General features: G+C 41.1%; 2 protein-coding genes across 4 annotated transcripts in view; both read right to left on the bottom strand.

Annotated features, from left to right (window-relative positions):
• The window catches only part of add2 (adducin 2 (beta)), a 17,752-nt gene extending 10,415 nt beyond the window's left edge, over positions 1-7,337 (bottom strand). For 2 of the 3 annotated variants that reach the window (XM_070963719.1, XM_070963721.1), the window contains exons 1-5: positions 6,930-7,337; positions 2,145-2,342; positions 1,450-1,591; positions 686-837; positions 488-568 (exon numbers count right to left, since the gene is read on the bottom strand). In XM_070963719.1, coding sequence (XP_070819820.1) covers positions 488-568; positions 686-837; positions 1,450-1,591; positions 2,145-2,291 — 522 coding nt within the window. In that variant the 5' untranslated portion in view covers positions 2,292-2,342; positions 6,930-7,337. Of the gene's footprint in view, positions 1-487; positions 569-685; positions 838-1,449; positions 1,592-2,144; positions 2,343-3,298; positions 3,436-6,929 lie in introns of those variants that run through there. The other variant, XM_070963720.1, reaches the window with a different exon arrangement.
• On the bottom strand, positions 6,169-18,687 carry figla (folliculogenesis specific bHLH transcription factor). The gene is made up of 5 exons (XM_070963976.1): positions 18,499-18,687; positions 17,113-17,259; positions 16,903-16,992; positions 14,566-14,718; positions 6,169-6,342 (listed from the first exon to the last, which is right to left on the bottom strand). The coding sequence occupies exons 1-5, from the start codon at positions 18,682-18,684 to the stop codon at positions 6,169-6,171; spliced, it is 750 nt and encodes a 249-aa protein (XP_070820077.1). The 5' UTR covers positions 18,685-18,687.

Here is an 18,687-nt window from a genome sequence, read left to right as displayed (position 1 = left end):
TATATGTTTAGAAGATTTTAAGTCAATGTTATATTTGAGTGCTGAGGTCAGAGTTAGTGATGGTGTCAAACCTGACTGCAATATACTGAGAGGTGCTTCTAATATTCTAATAATCTGCCAATAACCTTTATCCTGACCAGGATTATGTTGCCCTCAAATGGGTTGGTGTTTACCGTGGTCATGAGAATTCACAAGTTGTGATGTGTTTGCTAATGTTTGCATGAATGGCCATGGAAGTTCATTCAATTTGAGTTTTTCTTAGTAATTTTACAATATGACTGAGGAAAATGCTGATATTCCCAACAGCCATACGCTTTTCCTTTGTCTACGAGTGGCCAATTAGGGGGAAATGCATGCACAGACGCACTGCAAATGTGCACATACACACTGACTACTTTCATTCACTGAAATGCATGCACACACACAGTGAAAAAGTGCACATACACACTGAAAATGTGCACATCCCATGTCCATTAGTCTAACTCACCAGACTGGATCCAGTCACCTCACTGTAGGCCAGGCCATCTGGAAGCACCAAGAAGTGTTCCTGTTCTTTACTAACACGCAGCTGTCAGAGAGGAAGACACACACATTAGTAAAGACACACAGATGAAGAAGTAAATACAATAAAAGGACAAACAAAGATGAAGTCAGGAATGTAATGTGAATAGGTAGCTGAACTAACAGTGAGACAGGTGCGGCTGATCTGGGCCCAGCCAAAGAGGTCAAACAGACGATGGACACTGGCCAGCTTGCAGCGCATCAACCTTTCCCCTTTCACCATGCTGCCAGGCTCCCAGCCATGCAGGTCATTGATGGGTGTCACCATCATCATGTCTGTGGAAGGAAGAGAGAAAACCAGACAGAGGCAGAGACAGAGTGAGAGCAGTGAAGACAATGGCGAAAAGGTAACATACAGACAAAACTGACAGGTGACTTCCTCCTTGTGTTCATAGAATGAGTCCATCTGTGGTAAGCAATGTGTGTGGCTAATAAGGCTACAATGGAGGCAGAATAATCAAGCTAACAATGAAGCAGATAAATACACTACACTGGATTAACCAGGGCAAAACAGCCAAGCAAACCATGGAGCATGCATGTGAACAATGAAGTCATCTCTAAAAACAGATATTTGCATATTTTGTAGTCTGAGTAGTGCTGACCATCACGTTTGAGCACATTTTAGAGGTAGTACAATTTTTGCTCCAGGCAACTTTATGTTGGGGCCAACATGCAGGTGCAAATTCACTTTGCACTCAGGCTGAATCTAACAGTGTAACACTTGGACTAGCTAGTACCCAGGCTAACAATAGAAAACTGTCTCTAAAAATAAATTGCTCAGGCAGTAATGAAACACTGAGACACATAATAGAACACCAGGCCTAAAGCTGTCATTGTTAAAGTTTATGCTGAATGTTCGAGGTTTATTTGAATGTGTTGTCAACATACTAGAAGGAGAGACAGGCAGGGCGGCCGGAGAGCCATGTGAGGCCATGAAATCAGCCAGCTGTCTCAGTGCCCATAGGTTGGATGAGCTGCCACCCTTCTTCATCTGTTCCTGGATCAGCACATCCAGCTCCTCCCTGAATGACTATACACAAACACAGTCATTAACATATTATCACATGAATACATAAACCAGATGTTCTAAATAATTTCTGTTTCATAGTAGTACCCAGTTAAAGGCCCTATGTGTAGGATTTGAAGACTTCTGTCTTTGCCAACCTCTGAACTGTCTAATTTTTCACACAGAAACACTAATCAATTGAAAGATGCAACACTCACATAACAAAAATCACGCAGGCTTCGAACACACTCACTGATAAACAAACACTTGTTCATTATGGTGGCGAGGGTGAGTAAACATATCTAATGAGTCAGCCTCTCTCCATCAGCCCTTTGACTTCACGGTCACCCTCTCCACCAGCTTCACCAGCATCACATAGCCTCACTGTTGCCCTCCCATATGCAGAAACACACAGTCATGCACTCAGAAAGGGCTCCAGCGCTGACTGAAGCCCAAGCTGTCAAGTGGCATTTGAGAACAGACTTACTCTAATATGAGGAGATAGCCACATGTAGAGGAGAGGAAACAAAGAAAAAGAAAGAGCGAATGAAGCGTTTAAATCAAACATGTATCTCACCGGACTCTGAAGGAGGCTGGAGATGCGTTTCTTCTGTTGGGGTCCGGAGCCAGGTGTGGAATGCTGAGGAGACTGGAGGCCCTCTGGTACCCCATCACTGGGGCTGCGCTGCACCGGGGTGCCTTTGGGGGTAGGGGACTTGCTCATCTTCTATGATTTTGCAGTGGGTGTCTTACAACCAAGGGTGGGTGGGGAGAACTGTAAAACAAAGCGTGTCAACTATCAGAAATACTGCTTAAACAGCCATAACAATCAAATAAGAGGTCATTTACACATTATAGATTGCAAATGGTATTCTAGAAAATATGCTTTTTTTGCTTTTCTTTCTTTCTTAGCACAAAGACTGGAGGCAGCAGTGGAAACAGCGGTGAGTTTTATGGGAGGTTTTGTACCAGCCTATTTCTCGACCAGGAGCAGTAACGTCCTGGATCCACGCGACCATCATGAACTGGACACAACTTTTTCTCTTTCTTTCTTTTTTTTTTTTGTTTTAGCTTTTTATAAGAACACAGACGTATTTTGAAAATATGTGTCAATTTAACACTTCCTGTTCATGTGCAATATAAAATTACCCGTGCAGGCAAATGAGGTGCACAGCAGGAATGGAGGAGACACGATTTAAAGAAAAAAGAAGGAAAAGAATAACAAGTTAAAATAATCACAAAAAGCAAGTCTATGAAATTAAGCTTTAGTAAAACAGCAATTCTAATCATCCTCGCCATATGCTCCCAAAGCAGCAGCCATAATCCTGTGAGGATGAAAAAGTCATTGCTATCATGGATTATCCTAGGAATAAAGTAAGTAAATGTGCGAGCGGAAGAAGTGCAGTGAGCACAATATTTTTTAACCAACCTGAGCATGTGCTGTAGAGAGTCCACATACAGCCTGCAGCCTAAGGAAGGAGCACATCAGCCCAGAGGGACTTATATACAATGAAGAGATCCAGCTGAGATGATCCAATACTAAATAACAACTGTCAGTTCAATCAATACACTCACTTATACACAATTCAAACCCAAGCAAATCCTTTTGTACCTTAAAATGAAAACAAAAGTTTCCTGTTGGCAAGCACAACAGCAAACAGTATACTGGACTGCACACTAAGCCTCCATTTCTTTCGTTTTCAAATGGCAGCATTATGATGAAAAACCTACCCTCGCATGAAGGATGCTGTATTCCTCAGGGCACTCTGGCCGGTGGAAGTGCAGAGCTATAGAAAACGCAGCATTAGCAGTAATTGCTCACATGCAGACAGCAGCGTCAGAACCACTGGCAGGAAGTTAGCTTAGCCGGTGATATGGCTCGGTAATTGGAGAAAGAGTTACCGTAAAGATCTTCAGAAAGCAGCTGGCCACTCCCCAAATGAAACGTACTCAACTCTCTCTCTGTCTCTCTCTCTCTCTCACACACACACACACACACACACACACACACACACACACACACACACACACACACACACACACACACACACACACACACACACACACACACACACACAGTGCTGCAGGGAGCAGATAAGGTCCCAAACACACCACACCCTCTCTCCTGTGCTACATCTCACCAACTGACTCAATTACTTACTTAATTAGGTGCATCACTGTAACATAACTATTTGTGCATCCCTGATCACATGATCATTATTGCCGTCCCTCTTCCTCTTAATGTCCAGGGCGAGTTTTTAAGATGCTCACTACCATAGCACAAAAGAAAGTCCCATCGGATCCATGTGCTTTACTAAATCTCATTGCACTGCACATGATAAACTCTGACAGATGACTAAACCTTTAATGGCATTTCTGGATGAACCGTGCACTTTACCCTGACAACATCAGGCTTCCTGAGCTCTAAAGCACTGAAACATTGCATGAGCTATCCAAAAACATCAGCCATTTCCTAAAGCATTAACTAATCTCCACAAACATACACTGGCATACGAGCATTACGTTGACTCCCCAGATCATAACAACTGTCTTTTGATAATTAAGGAAAACTACTGCTATTGATTTTAAGATATTTACTTTTGAAATAGATGGTCAGCTTTAGGTTTAAGCAATCACAAACTTAGATATTTATATCTGAGTTTTCAAATGTATTCAGGTGGATCTTTTCAACCAGTTGCTTATGTCACACCTCTAAGCAGCAGTCAGTGTGTAAAAGTTGTAATTTGAGGCAGCGGCTCTCTCTTTCTCTCTCACAACAGAGGCTGGCTCACACTGTATATGTCTCTCTCTCTCTCTCTCTGGGGGTAGAGGGGCCCCAGCTGCTGACAGGCAGCAGACAGAAAGCCTCTCTCTCTAGGGAGAGTCCTAATGACTAAGGGGAGACATAGAGATCTGGCGGCTGGCCCACCATCACTGCCTCCTCCTCTGTGATGGCTGACCATGATGCATCATGACCTCTCTTTTGTTTCAGAAAATCTCAGGAAGTAGGGGAGCAGCTTTCCTGCATTTCTCTCCTCCTCTAGAGGTGGGCTCTTACTAAACTCCCTGCAGAGTCTCAGTTAATATAAATGTTATTCACTGTGGTGTCCCGCACTGCTGTGAGGCACTCTGACATTTGGGCCTGATCACTGCTTTAAGAAAGTGGTGAAGTAGACCATCAGTTTTCTAATGTGGTGCATGTTATCTGCACACATACACATCTGTATTGACTGCTGTAAATCTACCCACTTGCAGTGGTTTTAGGAGGTCTGAGTCTGAGTGCTGACATTCAGCAGCAGAGAAGCAGATAGGGATATAATTACCTAAGTAACTCTGGATTGATTTTCTCTGGCTACGCTTTCATTAGGTTTATGTCATAATGGCTGGTCGGTGGATCCAAACCAGTTACTTACCTAGTTTCTAACAAGCATACCCGTATTAGCAGGTTTTTTCAAAATAAGATAAAGCTGAATATTTTGATCATATTTGAGAAGGTTTCACAACAAAACAACTCTTCATAATAGATTGTAAAACTTTGCAGATCACACATTAACTTTTCTGATTAGCTGTTTGACCCTCATCACCTCTGGGCTGCAGGCACCCACCAAACATTTCTATTGAACATAATCAATCTTCACACAGGACTTTCAACATAAAATCCAACTTAATCCAACAGAAAACAAGACAAAGGTAATCCTACACTACACTTAATTATTATGGCATGTTTATATAATGTACAAAGGCAAATTTGCTGTATTCAACTTCTGAATAAATGGACTCATTAATTCTTAACATCAAGCAGAGTGCTTTGTAGAAATGCTGGATACACAAGATGAAAAAGCATTAATGTATGAATGATGTATCTTGCTGACTGTGTAGGTGGACAGTCCAGTCTTACAGCCCCTAATGGGAAAACTTGGAACACCACATCAAATGTAAATAAACAATATCAAAATACACAGAAGACAGGCAAGTGATGAAGTCCATGAGAGTCAAGGGAGATTTTACAGTTGTTGCTTTTCCATTAACTACATATTATGGGATTATTACTGCTCATGTGAGTGAAAACGCAGAACAATGATGCCAGAACTCCAGCTGACTGCAACTCATATAAACAGACCATGAGTGCTACATGTACACCAATCATCACATTTTATTTAATTTTCAGAAACTACAAACTTGTTATCGAGGTTGTTTTTGACTGAAGAAAAACATCTAAATCCTGTGATTTGTCTTGACAAGCCACGTTTCAAAATCTAATCTTGATTTCAAGAACTAAATCCTTTTATAGGATTAATAAAATGCTCCATTTATGTAAGACACTCTTCAGTAATTCAACACTTGACATATTTTACGCAAGAGATCAGCTATTATCAGAGGGTTAATAATAGAAACTAATTTCCAATAACAGTGACATGAACTTCCACACATGAGATGAACGCACCCTGGGCTCATTATCGGCCATTGTGCTGTGGAGATGTCTGCATACCCCGCTGCCAAAGGACGAGGAGGACAGGCCGATTGGACAGTCATGTGAGCGCAGGGCCCCGTATTGTGCATCCAATGCACCATATTTCGACGTGAATGCACAGTATCTTATTTTATGGGTTTTCGGCATCCTCCGATCCTCCACCCGCGAGCGGCCCGTGCTCTGCATGGCTGCCTAGCAACAATCGCACACGCTGCAGCCTCAGCACCAGCAGAGCGGAGGATGCGCTAATGGCCACCCGCAAAACACAGAGGCCAGCAGCGCCACAACGCCGCACGACGCTGCTCTGCGAAGAGCCGAACAAACGCGCAGTGAAAAACATCACATTTCAAATGGCCAAAATAGCTCATTTCCCGCATGTTATTCCGGACACCGTCCACGACACAAATCGGTGGAACGACTGGAAAACAACAACAAGCCACCACTGGCACGCTAATGAGCGAGATTAGACCTTGCGTGGCTAAAGCGCTGAGGAACCACTGCCAACACACACATCACACACAGCCTCAGTCTGTGAATACACGACACAGGCTGCACATATGGGACCGTGCATTGATCACGAGCCTGCACCTGCAGAGCACAATGAAGAAATGAAAGCATGGGCAGGAGGGAGAGGGTGCTGTGCGCAGACAAACACGGCCAATGTCATCATTTTCTACAAGCATCTACTACAGCGTATCCGGGATGACCGAGAACAACAGGGTAAACATCAGGCAGCAAGGACAGAACCGGGTTTGGACTGAGACATCATCTGTGAAATGCGCACACACCGCACATGCACGCGTCAGGGAGGACCGTGTACTACGCCCAGCCATTTCCCCGCGATCGCCTTGTTCCACTCAACTAAACACATATATTAGCAGGTACACTCACCTCAGTGCATCCTCAGCACCGTGTCTTCTGAGTGGGTGCGGCACACCCACAGCCCAGAGCCGTCCTCACACTGAGCAGATGTGGCTAATCACAGTAAATCTCTCAGCATCGGCTTGCGACACCAGGGTCCCTTTGTCAGACTATTTCAGGGCCTCAGCTGATACCAAATCAATGGACCCTGATGTTTTTCATCGCTCAGTGCGCCTGGACCAGCCCACTGCCACGCCTGTCCACAGTCTGACACCCAAAGGCTCCCACTCGGGCACCTACTGTGGGAATCAATCTTAGCGATGCATTTGGTTACTGTGTTTCTAAAGCTTACGCTCAGCCCTGGTGGATTTCTAATGCTGTCTCCTAAAGCGTTGTTTAGTTGGCAGGGCCCAGTTCAAGTCGGACAAAACGTGTGACATCAAACAGACGCCACCTGCTGTTCTAATGGAGAAGAGCCTGTACACTGTAAAATCTGAGATGGCTGTGGCTGTTTTCACAAGTGCTGTATTTAAGTAGAAGTTAGATGTCAGGGTTTGACAGCTGTGGTCACTAGTTACTTTGCAAATAAAGGTCTGACCAACAAAACACACAGTATGATCATCTGAGATACTGTTGCTATTGATCACCTCTAACAGTTAGCTATTAAAATGTTGCTTCAATGTTAAAGCATCCGTAATTATAATCCAGTTATATAACATATCTAACATTCTGAAAGGGCCTACTAAGCGTACTGAGCAGTTTGTAATTTTTAATCTTAAATGTGGCTGAGCATGTTAAATGCTTGTTATGGGCTATCCTCACACTGTGTTATTGCTACTTGTATGTAACAGAACATTCTTTTTCCACCACACCACTACTACCACATACTAATCTAAGCATCTGTCCTGAATGACAGAATGGATTAAATAAAAACTACAATTTTAAATGCAATTTAATATTTCCAAATTTAACCTGAAATTAAAGCTTTAAAGTCCTGTTTATATTCAGTCTGTCTTATGCTCCAGTGTGTGATACTTCACTCTCACGCTGTCCAGCCTGCTGTCCTGCCCACGCACTACTTTCCACTGCTCCTTGTTCCTTACCTCTAAATCTGTTTCTCAGGTCTATTCATGCAGTAATATCTTTAAAATGTATATATACAGTATATACATACATACAAGGGGCTGCACGGTGGCGCAGCAGGTAGTGCGTGTGCCTCACAGCAAGAAGGTTGCAGATTCGATTCCCGGGTCAGGCCTTTCTGTGTGAAGAATACATGTTCTTCCCGTGCATGCGTGGGTTCTCTCCAGGCACTCTGGCTTCCTCCCACAGACCAAAAACATGCTCAATAGGTTAATTTGGTGACTCTAAATTGCCCCTAGGTGTGAGTGTGAGTGTGAATGGTGTGTGTATGTGCCCTGTGATCGGCTGGCGACCGGTCCAGGGTGTACCCCGCCTCTCGCCCGCCAACAGCCGAGATAGGCTCCGGCCCCCCCGCGACCCCGAAAGGGATAGTCGGGTATAGAAAATGGATGGATGGACATACTCACAATTTAAAAAAAAACATATACAAGAACAAATACACCTGGGATACGTTTAAAGTATTAAGAATGTATAATTACTTTGATGCCTGTGACCGCTCCACCCACAAGTGTAGGCGTCTCTGTCCCTCTGACAAGTCAATCTGGAGCCACTCTTCTCCACCTGCCATCAACTAAACAGACCATCTCTCTATAAATTGTTCTCCCTGCAGTCCAAAAAAATGATTTTTTTTTTTTTTTTTCTTCCATTGAGAAAATTGCTTTGATTGTTGAATGCCATCTGTCTTGGGATGGAGGTTCATTCCAGAGCCAGCTTTGTGTTATTGCTTCTTTGGCAGCTGCCAGCACACGGCAGTAAGTATTTCTTTTTCTCCAGGCAATACCCCAAGCATGACAAGCAAGGGGATTCAAGGAATGTTAATATTCTACTCCAAAATTGGGTCCAGAATCTGTGTGTATGGTCTGCAATCCTCACAGTCTTCACCTGTTTACTCTGGGCTCAATCTGGATACCAAGTCGAGGGAGGTCCTGATTGATCTAATTTCTACTTTCCTTTCAAACCCTCCATATAAATGACTTTGTAACTTTATGGCTTCCTGAGAGGATTTTTCTCCACATCTCTTCCCTAATGTCAATCTCTAGCTCCTTTTCCATTTTCGTTGAATATAGAGACTTTGTGTCATATTACAAAACACTCTATATAATTGGGTGATTGGCTTTTTTGTGTCCTGATCCTTTTGAATTCCTTGTTTGAACATTTACATTGAGACTGGAGTCCAGCATGCACAAGTGAAAAAGCTGATTCCAAATTACAAAACTAATACAGACGCTATTCTCTTTTTGAGAATTGGAGAAAATAACACAGTGGGAGGATGGGAAACGCAGCAGTAGAATCACACCTTGCGGTTGTATCCCTCCTGTTAAGTTGCAGTTTACATTCATGTCTGTCCAGACTCATTTAATATATGTCATGAAGACTTTGAAGGAATTTATTAAAAGGTATTAAGTGTATTTTTTGGTGTAATGGATGGAATCGTCTTCAAATATTGAATGAGAGGTTGCCAGAATGTATCAAGTTAGTTCACTTGATCTCGTCTAATACATCCAGTCCTGTCCACCTCAAGAGTATTGACGAGATCATAAAGCCACATTTTAACATAATATCTTTACCTTTCCAAAACACCAACAACAGTTTGGGTTAAACTTTTGAATCATAACAAAATATTGTTCAGCGAATCTCATTTTACGAGACTGTCCTAATTTGGGTATTTAAGATCCTTATTTGGAGATACGTGAAGCAATCTGATCAGCACTTCATCCTTTAGTTTGTGCACTTTCATAAACAGGTGGATGAACTGAAGATTATAGTTTTGCCATCTTTTCTAGTCTTAATTTAAGGGGGTACAGTAAACAGGAAATAGTCAACAGACTTTATTTGTCTCCATACCTTAACAGCTGTTTTGGATCATGTACTTAAAGCCTCGTTTCTGAGATTTATCATCAGTGAATACGACCTGACAAGGGAATGATTGCAAAGGCTGACTTCAGTCTCCAACCACATTATCTCTCTTTTATCTGTAAACGCAGATTATCTCTGTCTTCAACTAACAGGCCCACCAGTGATGCCTGAGGTCAGGGGGCATGTTTTGGAAGGTGCAAGACCTCGTATCTCACCCATGGACGTCTTGCCTAATAAACCTGGAGATCAGGTGATCTTAAATCAGCAGCATGTTTTTTGGTGGTCAGATGAGGAGAGTTTGGAAGACCAACAGCAGCCTGGATAGCATGTTCATTCTCATACAATCTGTTCTACCTCAAAAAGTGAGAGGCAGCAACATCCACCTATTAAAGTTTTAAAAACATGAGGGGTAAACACACCATTCAATTATATAAACAAATTAACAAATCATAAGAGCCAAAAGAAGCAGAAATTTATTCCTTCATTGTATAATTCATGGGAGCTGATAATATTCATTGAATATTTCGCAAACATAAGTCTTTGTACCACGCAGTGTTGAGGTTGAATGAGAAAGTATCGATTTCAACTTAGAAAACAAAAAAGCCTTTCAAACGGAAATGTTAAAAACAGAAGCTGTCATGTCAATTTTGTTTTAGGGCTGCCAAGGATACAGTTTGTAAAATGAAAATAAAAACACATTCATCTTTACTGAAACAAAATGTAAGTTTCAAAAGTTTCATTAAATAAGACAAATAAAAGTGCATTTTCTTCAAGAAAAATCAGCAATCCATTCTTCAAAGCAACAGGCCCCTAAAAATAAAACAAGAATTACTTTATCGAATATCCCACAATTACCTTAACATAATTACTACATTCAGTGATGTGTTACTGGGTGACCAGAAGATGGCACTGTCACCGTGCATCTCAAATCTGTGGGAACACGTCCTCTGAAAAGGTCTTTCGTGCTGCACTCCAGTGTTAGGAAAAAATAAAGCTTGAAAAAGTCAAAGAGGGGTCATCACTTCTATATGCAAGCTTGTGGTGAGTCCAGCAAATATACCAGTCACACCTAATTTTAACTTGAGCAGAGGTCTGATCAGCCAGAATGAGTGTTTCAGTGTGCTGGGCCTGTAAGCACAGTGTCAGTGTAACGATGGAGGTCAGTTAACAAAGTAAAATTTATTCTGGTTGGAAAACTGAATTAAGCAGCCCACTGAATTGACGTCATGTCACAGCAGACATTTTCGCTTGCCACAGTAGGAAAGGCACAGATGCTGATAACAATAAAGATGGCTTTGTTCTATTCAAGGTTCTCAATAAACACCATGACCATGTGACATTGAGGCAGCATGCACAATGCCAGGAAACTGAAGCAGACAAATGGAATTGAGCCATCACTCATTTTCTGTTGTACTTTTCTTAATGTAACATGGCAAAATGTCTAATGGGCTCATTTTGTAGCAACTGTCAATTGGAAATTTCATCTTTCAGACCACATGGGGGCAACATTTGTACACTTGGATCACTATTCATACTTGAGTTTACTGCAATTCATGACAATGATAATAATCATCAGCAACAACAGCAATTCTAATATTCATGTAATTATAACCTCTGATAGAACCTGCCTGATATTTACAGTATGTGTTTGATAGAATCATTTACACCCTTCAGGTTTAGACTTTTAAAAGTCTTTGCACCTTCTTGTATGGTTTCTGGATTTTACCTGAAAATGTATTTATTCATTTTTTATAACTGATTTCTTTTTAAAACCAACCTGGCAGTTTTCCAATCCTGGTCCAAGCCATCTGCTCTAAGAACCAGTCAGAAGGGTTGAGACATCTGCTGAATGAAGAAGAAGGTGATGATATTTGAGTTCTTCCAGTGCTACATTATACTGCCAAAAGTATTCAGTCACCCATCCAAATAATTGAAATCAGGTGTTCCAATCACTTCCATGGCCACATGTGCATAAAATGAAGCACCAAGGCATGCAGACTGTTTTTACAAACATTTGTGAAAGAATGGGTCGCTCTCAGGAGCTCAGTGAATTCCAGCGTGGTACTGTGATAGGATGCCACCTGTGCAACAAATCCAGTCGTGAAATTTCCTCGCTCCTAAATATTCCACAGTCAACTATCAGTGGTAGACGAAATTGGGAACGACAGCAACTCAGGCACAGAGTTGCAGGCCACGTAAAATGACGGAGCGGGGTCAGCGGATGCTAAGGTGCATAGTGCACAGAGGTCGGCAACTTTCTGCAGAGTCAGTCACTACAGACCTCCAAACTTCATGTGGCCTTCAGATTAGCTCAAGAACAGTGTGTAGAGAGCTTCATGGAATGGGCTTCCATGGCCGAGCAGCTGCATCCATCACGCTTCACCATCTGGTGATCTGATGGACGAGTCTGGGTTTGGCAGTTGCCAGGAGAACGGTACTTGTCTGACTGCATTGTGCCACGTGTAAAGTTTGGTGGAGGGGGGATTATGGTGTGAGGTTGTTTTTCAGGAGCTGGGCTTGGTCCCTCAGTTCCAGTGAAAAGAATTTTGAATGCTTCAGGATACCAAGAGATTTTGGACAATTCCATGTTCCCAACTTTGTGGGAACAGTTTGGGGATGGCCCCTTCCTGTTCCAACATGACTGTGCACCAGCACACAAAGCAAGGCCCATAAAGACATGGATGAGAGAGTTTGGTGTGGATGAACTTGACTGGCCTGCACAGAGTCCTGACCTCAACCCAACAGAAAAACTTTGAATGAATTAGAGTGGAAACTGAGAGCCAACATCAGTGTGTGACCTCACAAATGCGCTTCTGGAAGAATGTTCAAAAATTCCCATAAACACACTCCTAAACCTTGTGGAAAGCCTCCCCAGAAGAGTTGAAGCTGTTATAGTTGCAAAGGGTGGACCGACATCATATTAAACCGTATGGATTAAGAATGGGGTGTCATTTAAGTTCATACGCGAGTCAAGGCAGGTGAGCCAATACTTTTGGCAATATACTGTATTTTTTGTGGCTGACATTTAATAAAAAGCACAGAGAAGCACTTATTTTGTTATTAATAAATCATTGCTCAGTTACTCCAGGACAGCTAGGACTTGCTAAAGCTTCAATGCCTTGATCTAAACCTCTTCACCATTGAATTATCCAATCAGATAAGGAGGTACTTGCAAGGACAGTCTGAATGTCACAGATGTTAGGTTACACTGAAGACAAATGGACTGTTGATTGCCAGATGTAATTGTAATGTATTCCTACCAGGAAATAAACGTGTGGCTGATTGCCTATTGTTCGAAGGGTCTGTCTTTAGACTTGAATATGAAGGCTGCCTGTCTCGTGCTTGAAAGGCTACAACATTTATCTACACAATATATTGCATTCACGTCTAAACATATGAAACAATAGATTTCCATCATGACACATCACATTTACTTAAACAGCCAATTTGTTATGCTCAAACCTGTACATGTGGTATGAAAGTGAAAAAGTTGGAGAATTCATCTTCTGTAAAAGAAGGGACTGCATGCCACTCAGGGTGGTGAAATACACATGATAGGGGTGGAATCAAAGCATCTGACCACTGCAGCACATGACTGGTCAGTGTCATTTCAGTGTATTGTGCATTACTCTCATTTTGATGCCCTTACTGTACTTAAAGATGGTGGACACAAACTTCATACAACATACAATACAGTCAGGTAAACTATTACATTACAACAGACTAGCTGAATCACCACCTTCTTGGTGCAGTCTCATCAAACACTGAACATTGTAAGTTCAAGCCTGTAGTAAGCCCTGATTCCAAAAAAGTTGGGATGCTATGGAAAACATAAATAAAAACAGAATGCATTCATTAGCAAACAAACTGTGTTTACTGACATGCTTGCTTGTGAATGACTAAGCCTTTGGAGGATGATGGCATGCCATAACAAATGTTTGCTCATGGGACTGTTATTCACAGTAAGAATACAAATTTTCATTTTGGAAATCAATATCAGAGTGATATGAGCTCATTCAATTCATGCAGCTTTGTTCTTGAGTTCATCATTATATAACATGTTTCTAATACTCTGCCTCCGCTGTCATGTATAAACAGGGAATAAACTAAATTTTAGAAAACAGCTATTAAACACCATGTTTTTAGTTTAATTTTTTAGGTGACAAGAAATTAGGTTGAAATGTACTTTAATTTTCATTTCAGTGAAATGTTGAGCTCTTGTCCTTCATGTGTAAATTGATGTTATGTCAACCTAATCACCATCTCACAAATATATCTAGACAGCTCTCATGCTACATCAAATCAATCACAACACCTTATCAAATGGATCCACACCACCCTATTTGTTAGTATGTTGATATTTTCTATATGTATACGTGAAAAAAAAATTAATCAAATGCACAAATTCAGTGTAAAAACTCGAGGGGGAAACATAACCATGACACGTGTTTATTAAGCTCTTCTTTCTGGGCCATGGCTGCAGCTTTTCCCTGTGACTGACGGACTAAATGGGAGAGTGTTTGCATAACATTGATTCCTAACCAACATCAACATTTCATCTTCATAACTGCTGCATGAAAACGGCTCCAGAAACACGGCTAAAGTGTAAGCTAACAAACACCAAGCATCGAATTAGGCATAATATTAAGAATGTGAAGTGACCTACCAAAGCCTGATCAGGTTCTACCTGGATGATGAACTGGTACGCAGGCAACCCACAATGCTGCAGCATCAATCTCGTCATATCTCCGTCCTCTATTACTGTTTCTGGGGGCACTGGGAATCCATCTTCCATGTGCTCTTCTGACATGTTAAGCAACTGCAAGGAAAAAGCATGCAAGATAAAATATATTCTTATATATATGTTCTGCTATCAAATATCTGATTTTGGCTTAAAAAGTGAATCCTCGACAGTTGTAATGAATTAAAAATATATAATACATAAACAGTATAATGCTAATACAATGCTATTTTTTTTTTTTTACAGCAGACAAAAAAAGCACAAAAACCTCCTGATACATCTATCTGCTCAGAGTGTTCCAAACACTGATGGTTTCATCAAAACAAGGCCAAACTAATTTGCCTTCACTATACACAGTTTGTTCCAATTAATATTACTTGGAACATAGAAATCAGATGAAAAGCTGATAACCTGACTGACATTCATTGCAAAGAAATAAAAGAATTTAGTTTGTAGATAACAATTTATCTACAAACCTAATCCAAGAGTTTGAAATCAATACATAAACTGAACATTTCTATCAAAGGATAACAGATTAAATGTAATATCAATAAATCATTTTTGCCTAATTAAAAATGTTGTATTCCCAGTTCTTTTTAGAAAGCACCAAAATCAGGAAAGGCACGTGAAGAGGCAGCAGCAGGATCCTCTTCACGGTGGGCAGGACATCCGTGACTAAAGACAGCTTTATGATGTAACCCATAGCTTGCTGGCAGACAGAAAATGACTAATGGACAATGGACAATGCACAAATTACATTAACTTGATTTCAACAGTTTAAACATTTTACGCATGCAAAACTAAATTCAAAATCCACTTGTGGTAACGCTTTCATTGTGCTGCCTCTGTATTCAAGTTGCATTTGAGATGAAAGAGCGTGAGTGTTATTTCCATTGCAGACTCCCACCTTTAATTTGAGGGTGTTTTACAGTTGTGCTCATAAATTTACATACCCCTGGAAAATTTGGGAAATATCCCCCATTCCTTAGAGAATATATCTGATGACGCAGAAAACTTATATTTAGGAATATTGGTCAGACGAATCTGTTTATTATCACTCACGTGTATGCCCTTTTTAAATCATAATGATGACCCAAATCACACAAATGGCCCTGATCAAAGGATTACATACCTTTGAATGCTGGCTATTCAGGATAAGTTTCCACACCTGTGGCTTGTTTGATTGAAATTAGTCTGTGTATAAACAGGCATGAGTTCATTAGCTCTTCAGAGACCCCTGCACACTTTCCCCATGGCTCAGCCTGGATGAGCCATGGGGAAAGGAAAAGATCTGTCAAAGGACCTGCAAGAAAAAAATAATTCAACTTTATAAATCAGGAAAAAGATATAAAAAGATATCCAGAGAAATGCCAATCAATTGTGTTGAAATTCAGATAAAGAAGTGGAAAATTAGGGGATCTGTTGATACCAAGACACAGTCAGGTAGACCAGTAAAGGTGGTGCAGCTGTTTCAAGGCGCACAATAAGGAGCTACTTTGGACAAAAATGGGCTGCACAGTTGGAGTAAAGCTGTTCCTTCTCTAAGGGCTCCAAACAGCCTGTTTACAATATGCCAAATAGCACCTAGACAAGCCTCAAAACATCTGGAACAAAGTCAGAGAGCAAACACAATAATTTAAAGGACCTGGAGGCTTTTTGCCAAGAAGAATGAAAACATAAAAGATGCATTTTGGCTGATCACTCATGGTTTTTAGAAGAATGGTGCATTCATGTTTTTTATAAGGATGGTACATATCTTACAAATTCTGCCATGGGAATATACATTTATGAGCACAATGCTGTTCAGATTAGCAATGCAGGAAACACTGTGCTGCTGCGTTGTATGCTAAAGAGGGTTATGATTGTTACGCTGTTCAGTAATATAGATGTAAACAAACACTCTGAAGCTCTTAAACCTCTTAGCTACTGTTTTATTTCATATCTAACCCTAATGTGCAAGAGTGCAATCAAAGAAACGCATAAAAACAATGCTGTATATCAGAATCATGTTATTGTCATTATGGCAGCAGATGATTTTTCCCAGAGCTGCTGCTTTGTGTTGGATATCACAGGTAACATAGGCAGGCATATTGTTAGGGGTCTAACCCCAAACCCACTTCATCTGCCTATACTGCACACTTTGGATATGGATTAGTTCCAAAGAGAAATTTAATGGTTTCTCTTCAACCACAACTCTATCTTACATAAACTAAACTGATCACCTCTCATGACTGCACAGAGGAAAAAACAAACAACACTCACATCATCCACTCTCCACAGGTCATTGCCCAAGCCTTCAGTCTGACCATAAGTGATTGCATTCTTTATGAAATCAGTCCCACTGCCATCATCCTGAAAAACAGAAAATAACACTAATCAACATTTCAAAATAAGTGACAGTGCTGTCCTTGGAAAATAGCAGAGGACATTTGTCACTTGACAGAGTCCTGATGAATGCAGTAGGCTACTTACACTATCTGTGTCCTGCAAAACTGCGACAAGCAAACGAATGTATTCCGTTGCAGCTTTGAGTGTGTCCACTTTACTGGGCTTCCGGTCCGGTCGCATCAAGGGTACCATGCGTTTCAAGCGGGAGAACATGGTGTTCAAGTTCCTGATCTGCACAGAAGTTTCACATTAACTGTGTGCCAGACTAGATAATAAAATGATACCTAATGTGATGTAATCACAATTTCAATTCAATTCAATTGAATTCAATTGAATTGAATTCAATTGAATTCAATTCAATTGAATTCAATTCAATATACCTTCATTTGTCCCACAAGGGGACATTCCAATTTACAGCAGCATCAGTAAAAGATAGAATTAGGTAAACTCAGTGCAGTGAGTGTGTGTTGGAGTGGGTGGGAGTCATTGTCATTCCAACAAAGTAACTAGAAGATGAAGGATAGAAGCACATATCTAAAGACTTTAAAGAGTTGGAAGCAGGGACAATTGTCTTAACTTCATTCTTCTTCTTGCTGTTAATATGAGCAACACACAGTGTTGTAAAACCAGGCACATCATGCCAAAGGAATAAAGGCCATGTTGAAGTCCTTTTCCTTTCAGGCCTAATTTGAAGAAAGTGAAACTCAAGCATGCACAGGTCTTTGGATGTTATTCAAGACTCAGTCATCGTTTGAGAGTTGCTTTTCAAATCAATGTATGTAACTGAGTGTCACAACTTTTTCAAAATATCAATACAAGCCTTATCTGTCACAATACTATTGTAAATATGTCTAATATCCTCCAAACGCCACATTACCACGTTTGACAAATGAGAATGGAGGAAAGCTGTTTTTACATCATGAAACATTGATCCATTCATTTTTTCCCCAAGTGTAACTGTTTTTATGAAAGCCTAGTCCACGATCTCCCACTTCATTCAAAACTCCATTTACAAATCATGAAATTTAAAAGGGTCAGGCTTTAGTGCCAAAAACAGATGTCTTAAAACAACAGTTTGGCCTGTAATTTCACCTAATATTGGCCATGAGTAGAACATGTTGGTACCGTGTTGATTAAAGGCATGGAAATAAACCAGAACTAGCAGACTGTGGTTGGCCTGTTAAGGCCAGTAGAGAGAAACTGTGGACAGTTTGAGCAAATGCATTACTGCTGTGCTGCTGCTAGCTGGTATTAATGGTTTTGTGGTGTATTATCAGTTTCGTCCAAGGTTTTAATAACCCTTACAGCGTTTACAGGTAGCTGTTTCAGGATAAACAGTGGAAGGGAACAGCTGCCAGCAGGTGTTAGCCGAAGTAACCCAGTTCGATTCCTCTGAGGGACTATCCTCCTCCAACATATCACCAAACCTCTATTCGTGCTTCATACGGTGTATTTCCGGTGAATACTCACTCTCAGTCGCTCCTTGGCGTTGACCAGTTCTCTTTTTTTCACCGTTTCATTGAAGTCCTCGGCCACAAAGTACGAGCCGTCCCTCCCTCGTCTGAACTTCTCTATGTTGCTGTAAACAGGGAGCGCAGACTCGCCCGTCAGCCGCTTCAAAATGTCGCTCATTAATTCCTCCTCTGGCACTTTCATTTC

The sequence above is a fragment of the Chaetodon trifascialis genome, chromosome 6 (genome assembly GCF_039877785.1).
Source record: "Chaetodon trifascialis isolate fChaTrf1 chromosome 6, fChaTrf1.hap1, whole genome shotgun sequence".
In the NCBI taxonomy this organism is placed as follows: domain Eukaryota; kingdom Metazoa; phylum Chordata; class Actinopteri; order Chaetodontiformes; family Chaetodontidae; genus Chaetodon; species Chaetodon trifascialis.
Note: the sequence above shows the minus strand (reverse complement) of the source record. Positions and strands in the feature narration are given on the sequence as shown.

Coding starts and splice junctions, on each gene's coding strand:
- figla (XM_070963976.1), bottom strand. CDS start 18,684: ATGAAAGTGCCAGAGGAGGAATTAATGAGCGACATTTTGAAGCGGCTG. Junction 17,260..18,498: donor ACGCCAAGGAGCGACTGAGA/GTGAGTATTCAC, acceptor ACTTCTGTGCAG/ATCAGGAACTTGAACACCAT. Junction 14,719..16,902: donor ACCTGTGGAGAGTGGATGAT/GTGAGTGTTGTT, acceptor TTTTCCTTGCAG/TTGCTTAACATGTCAGAAGA.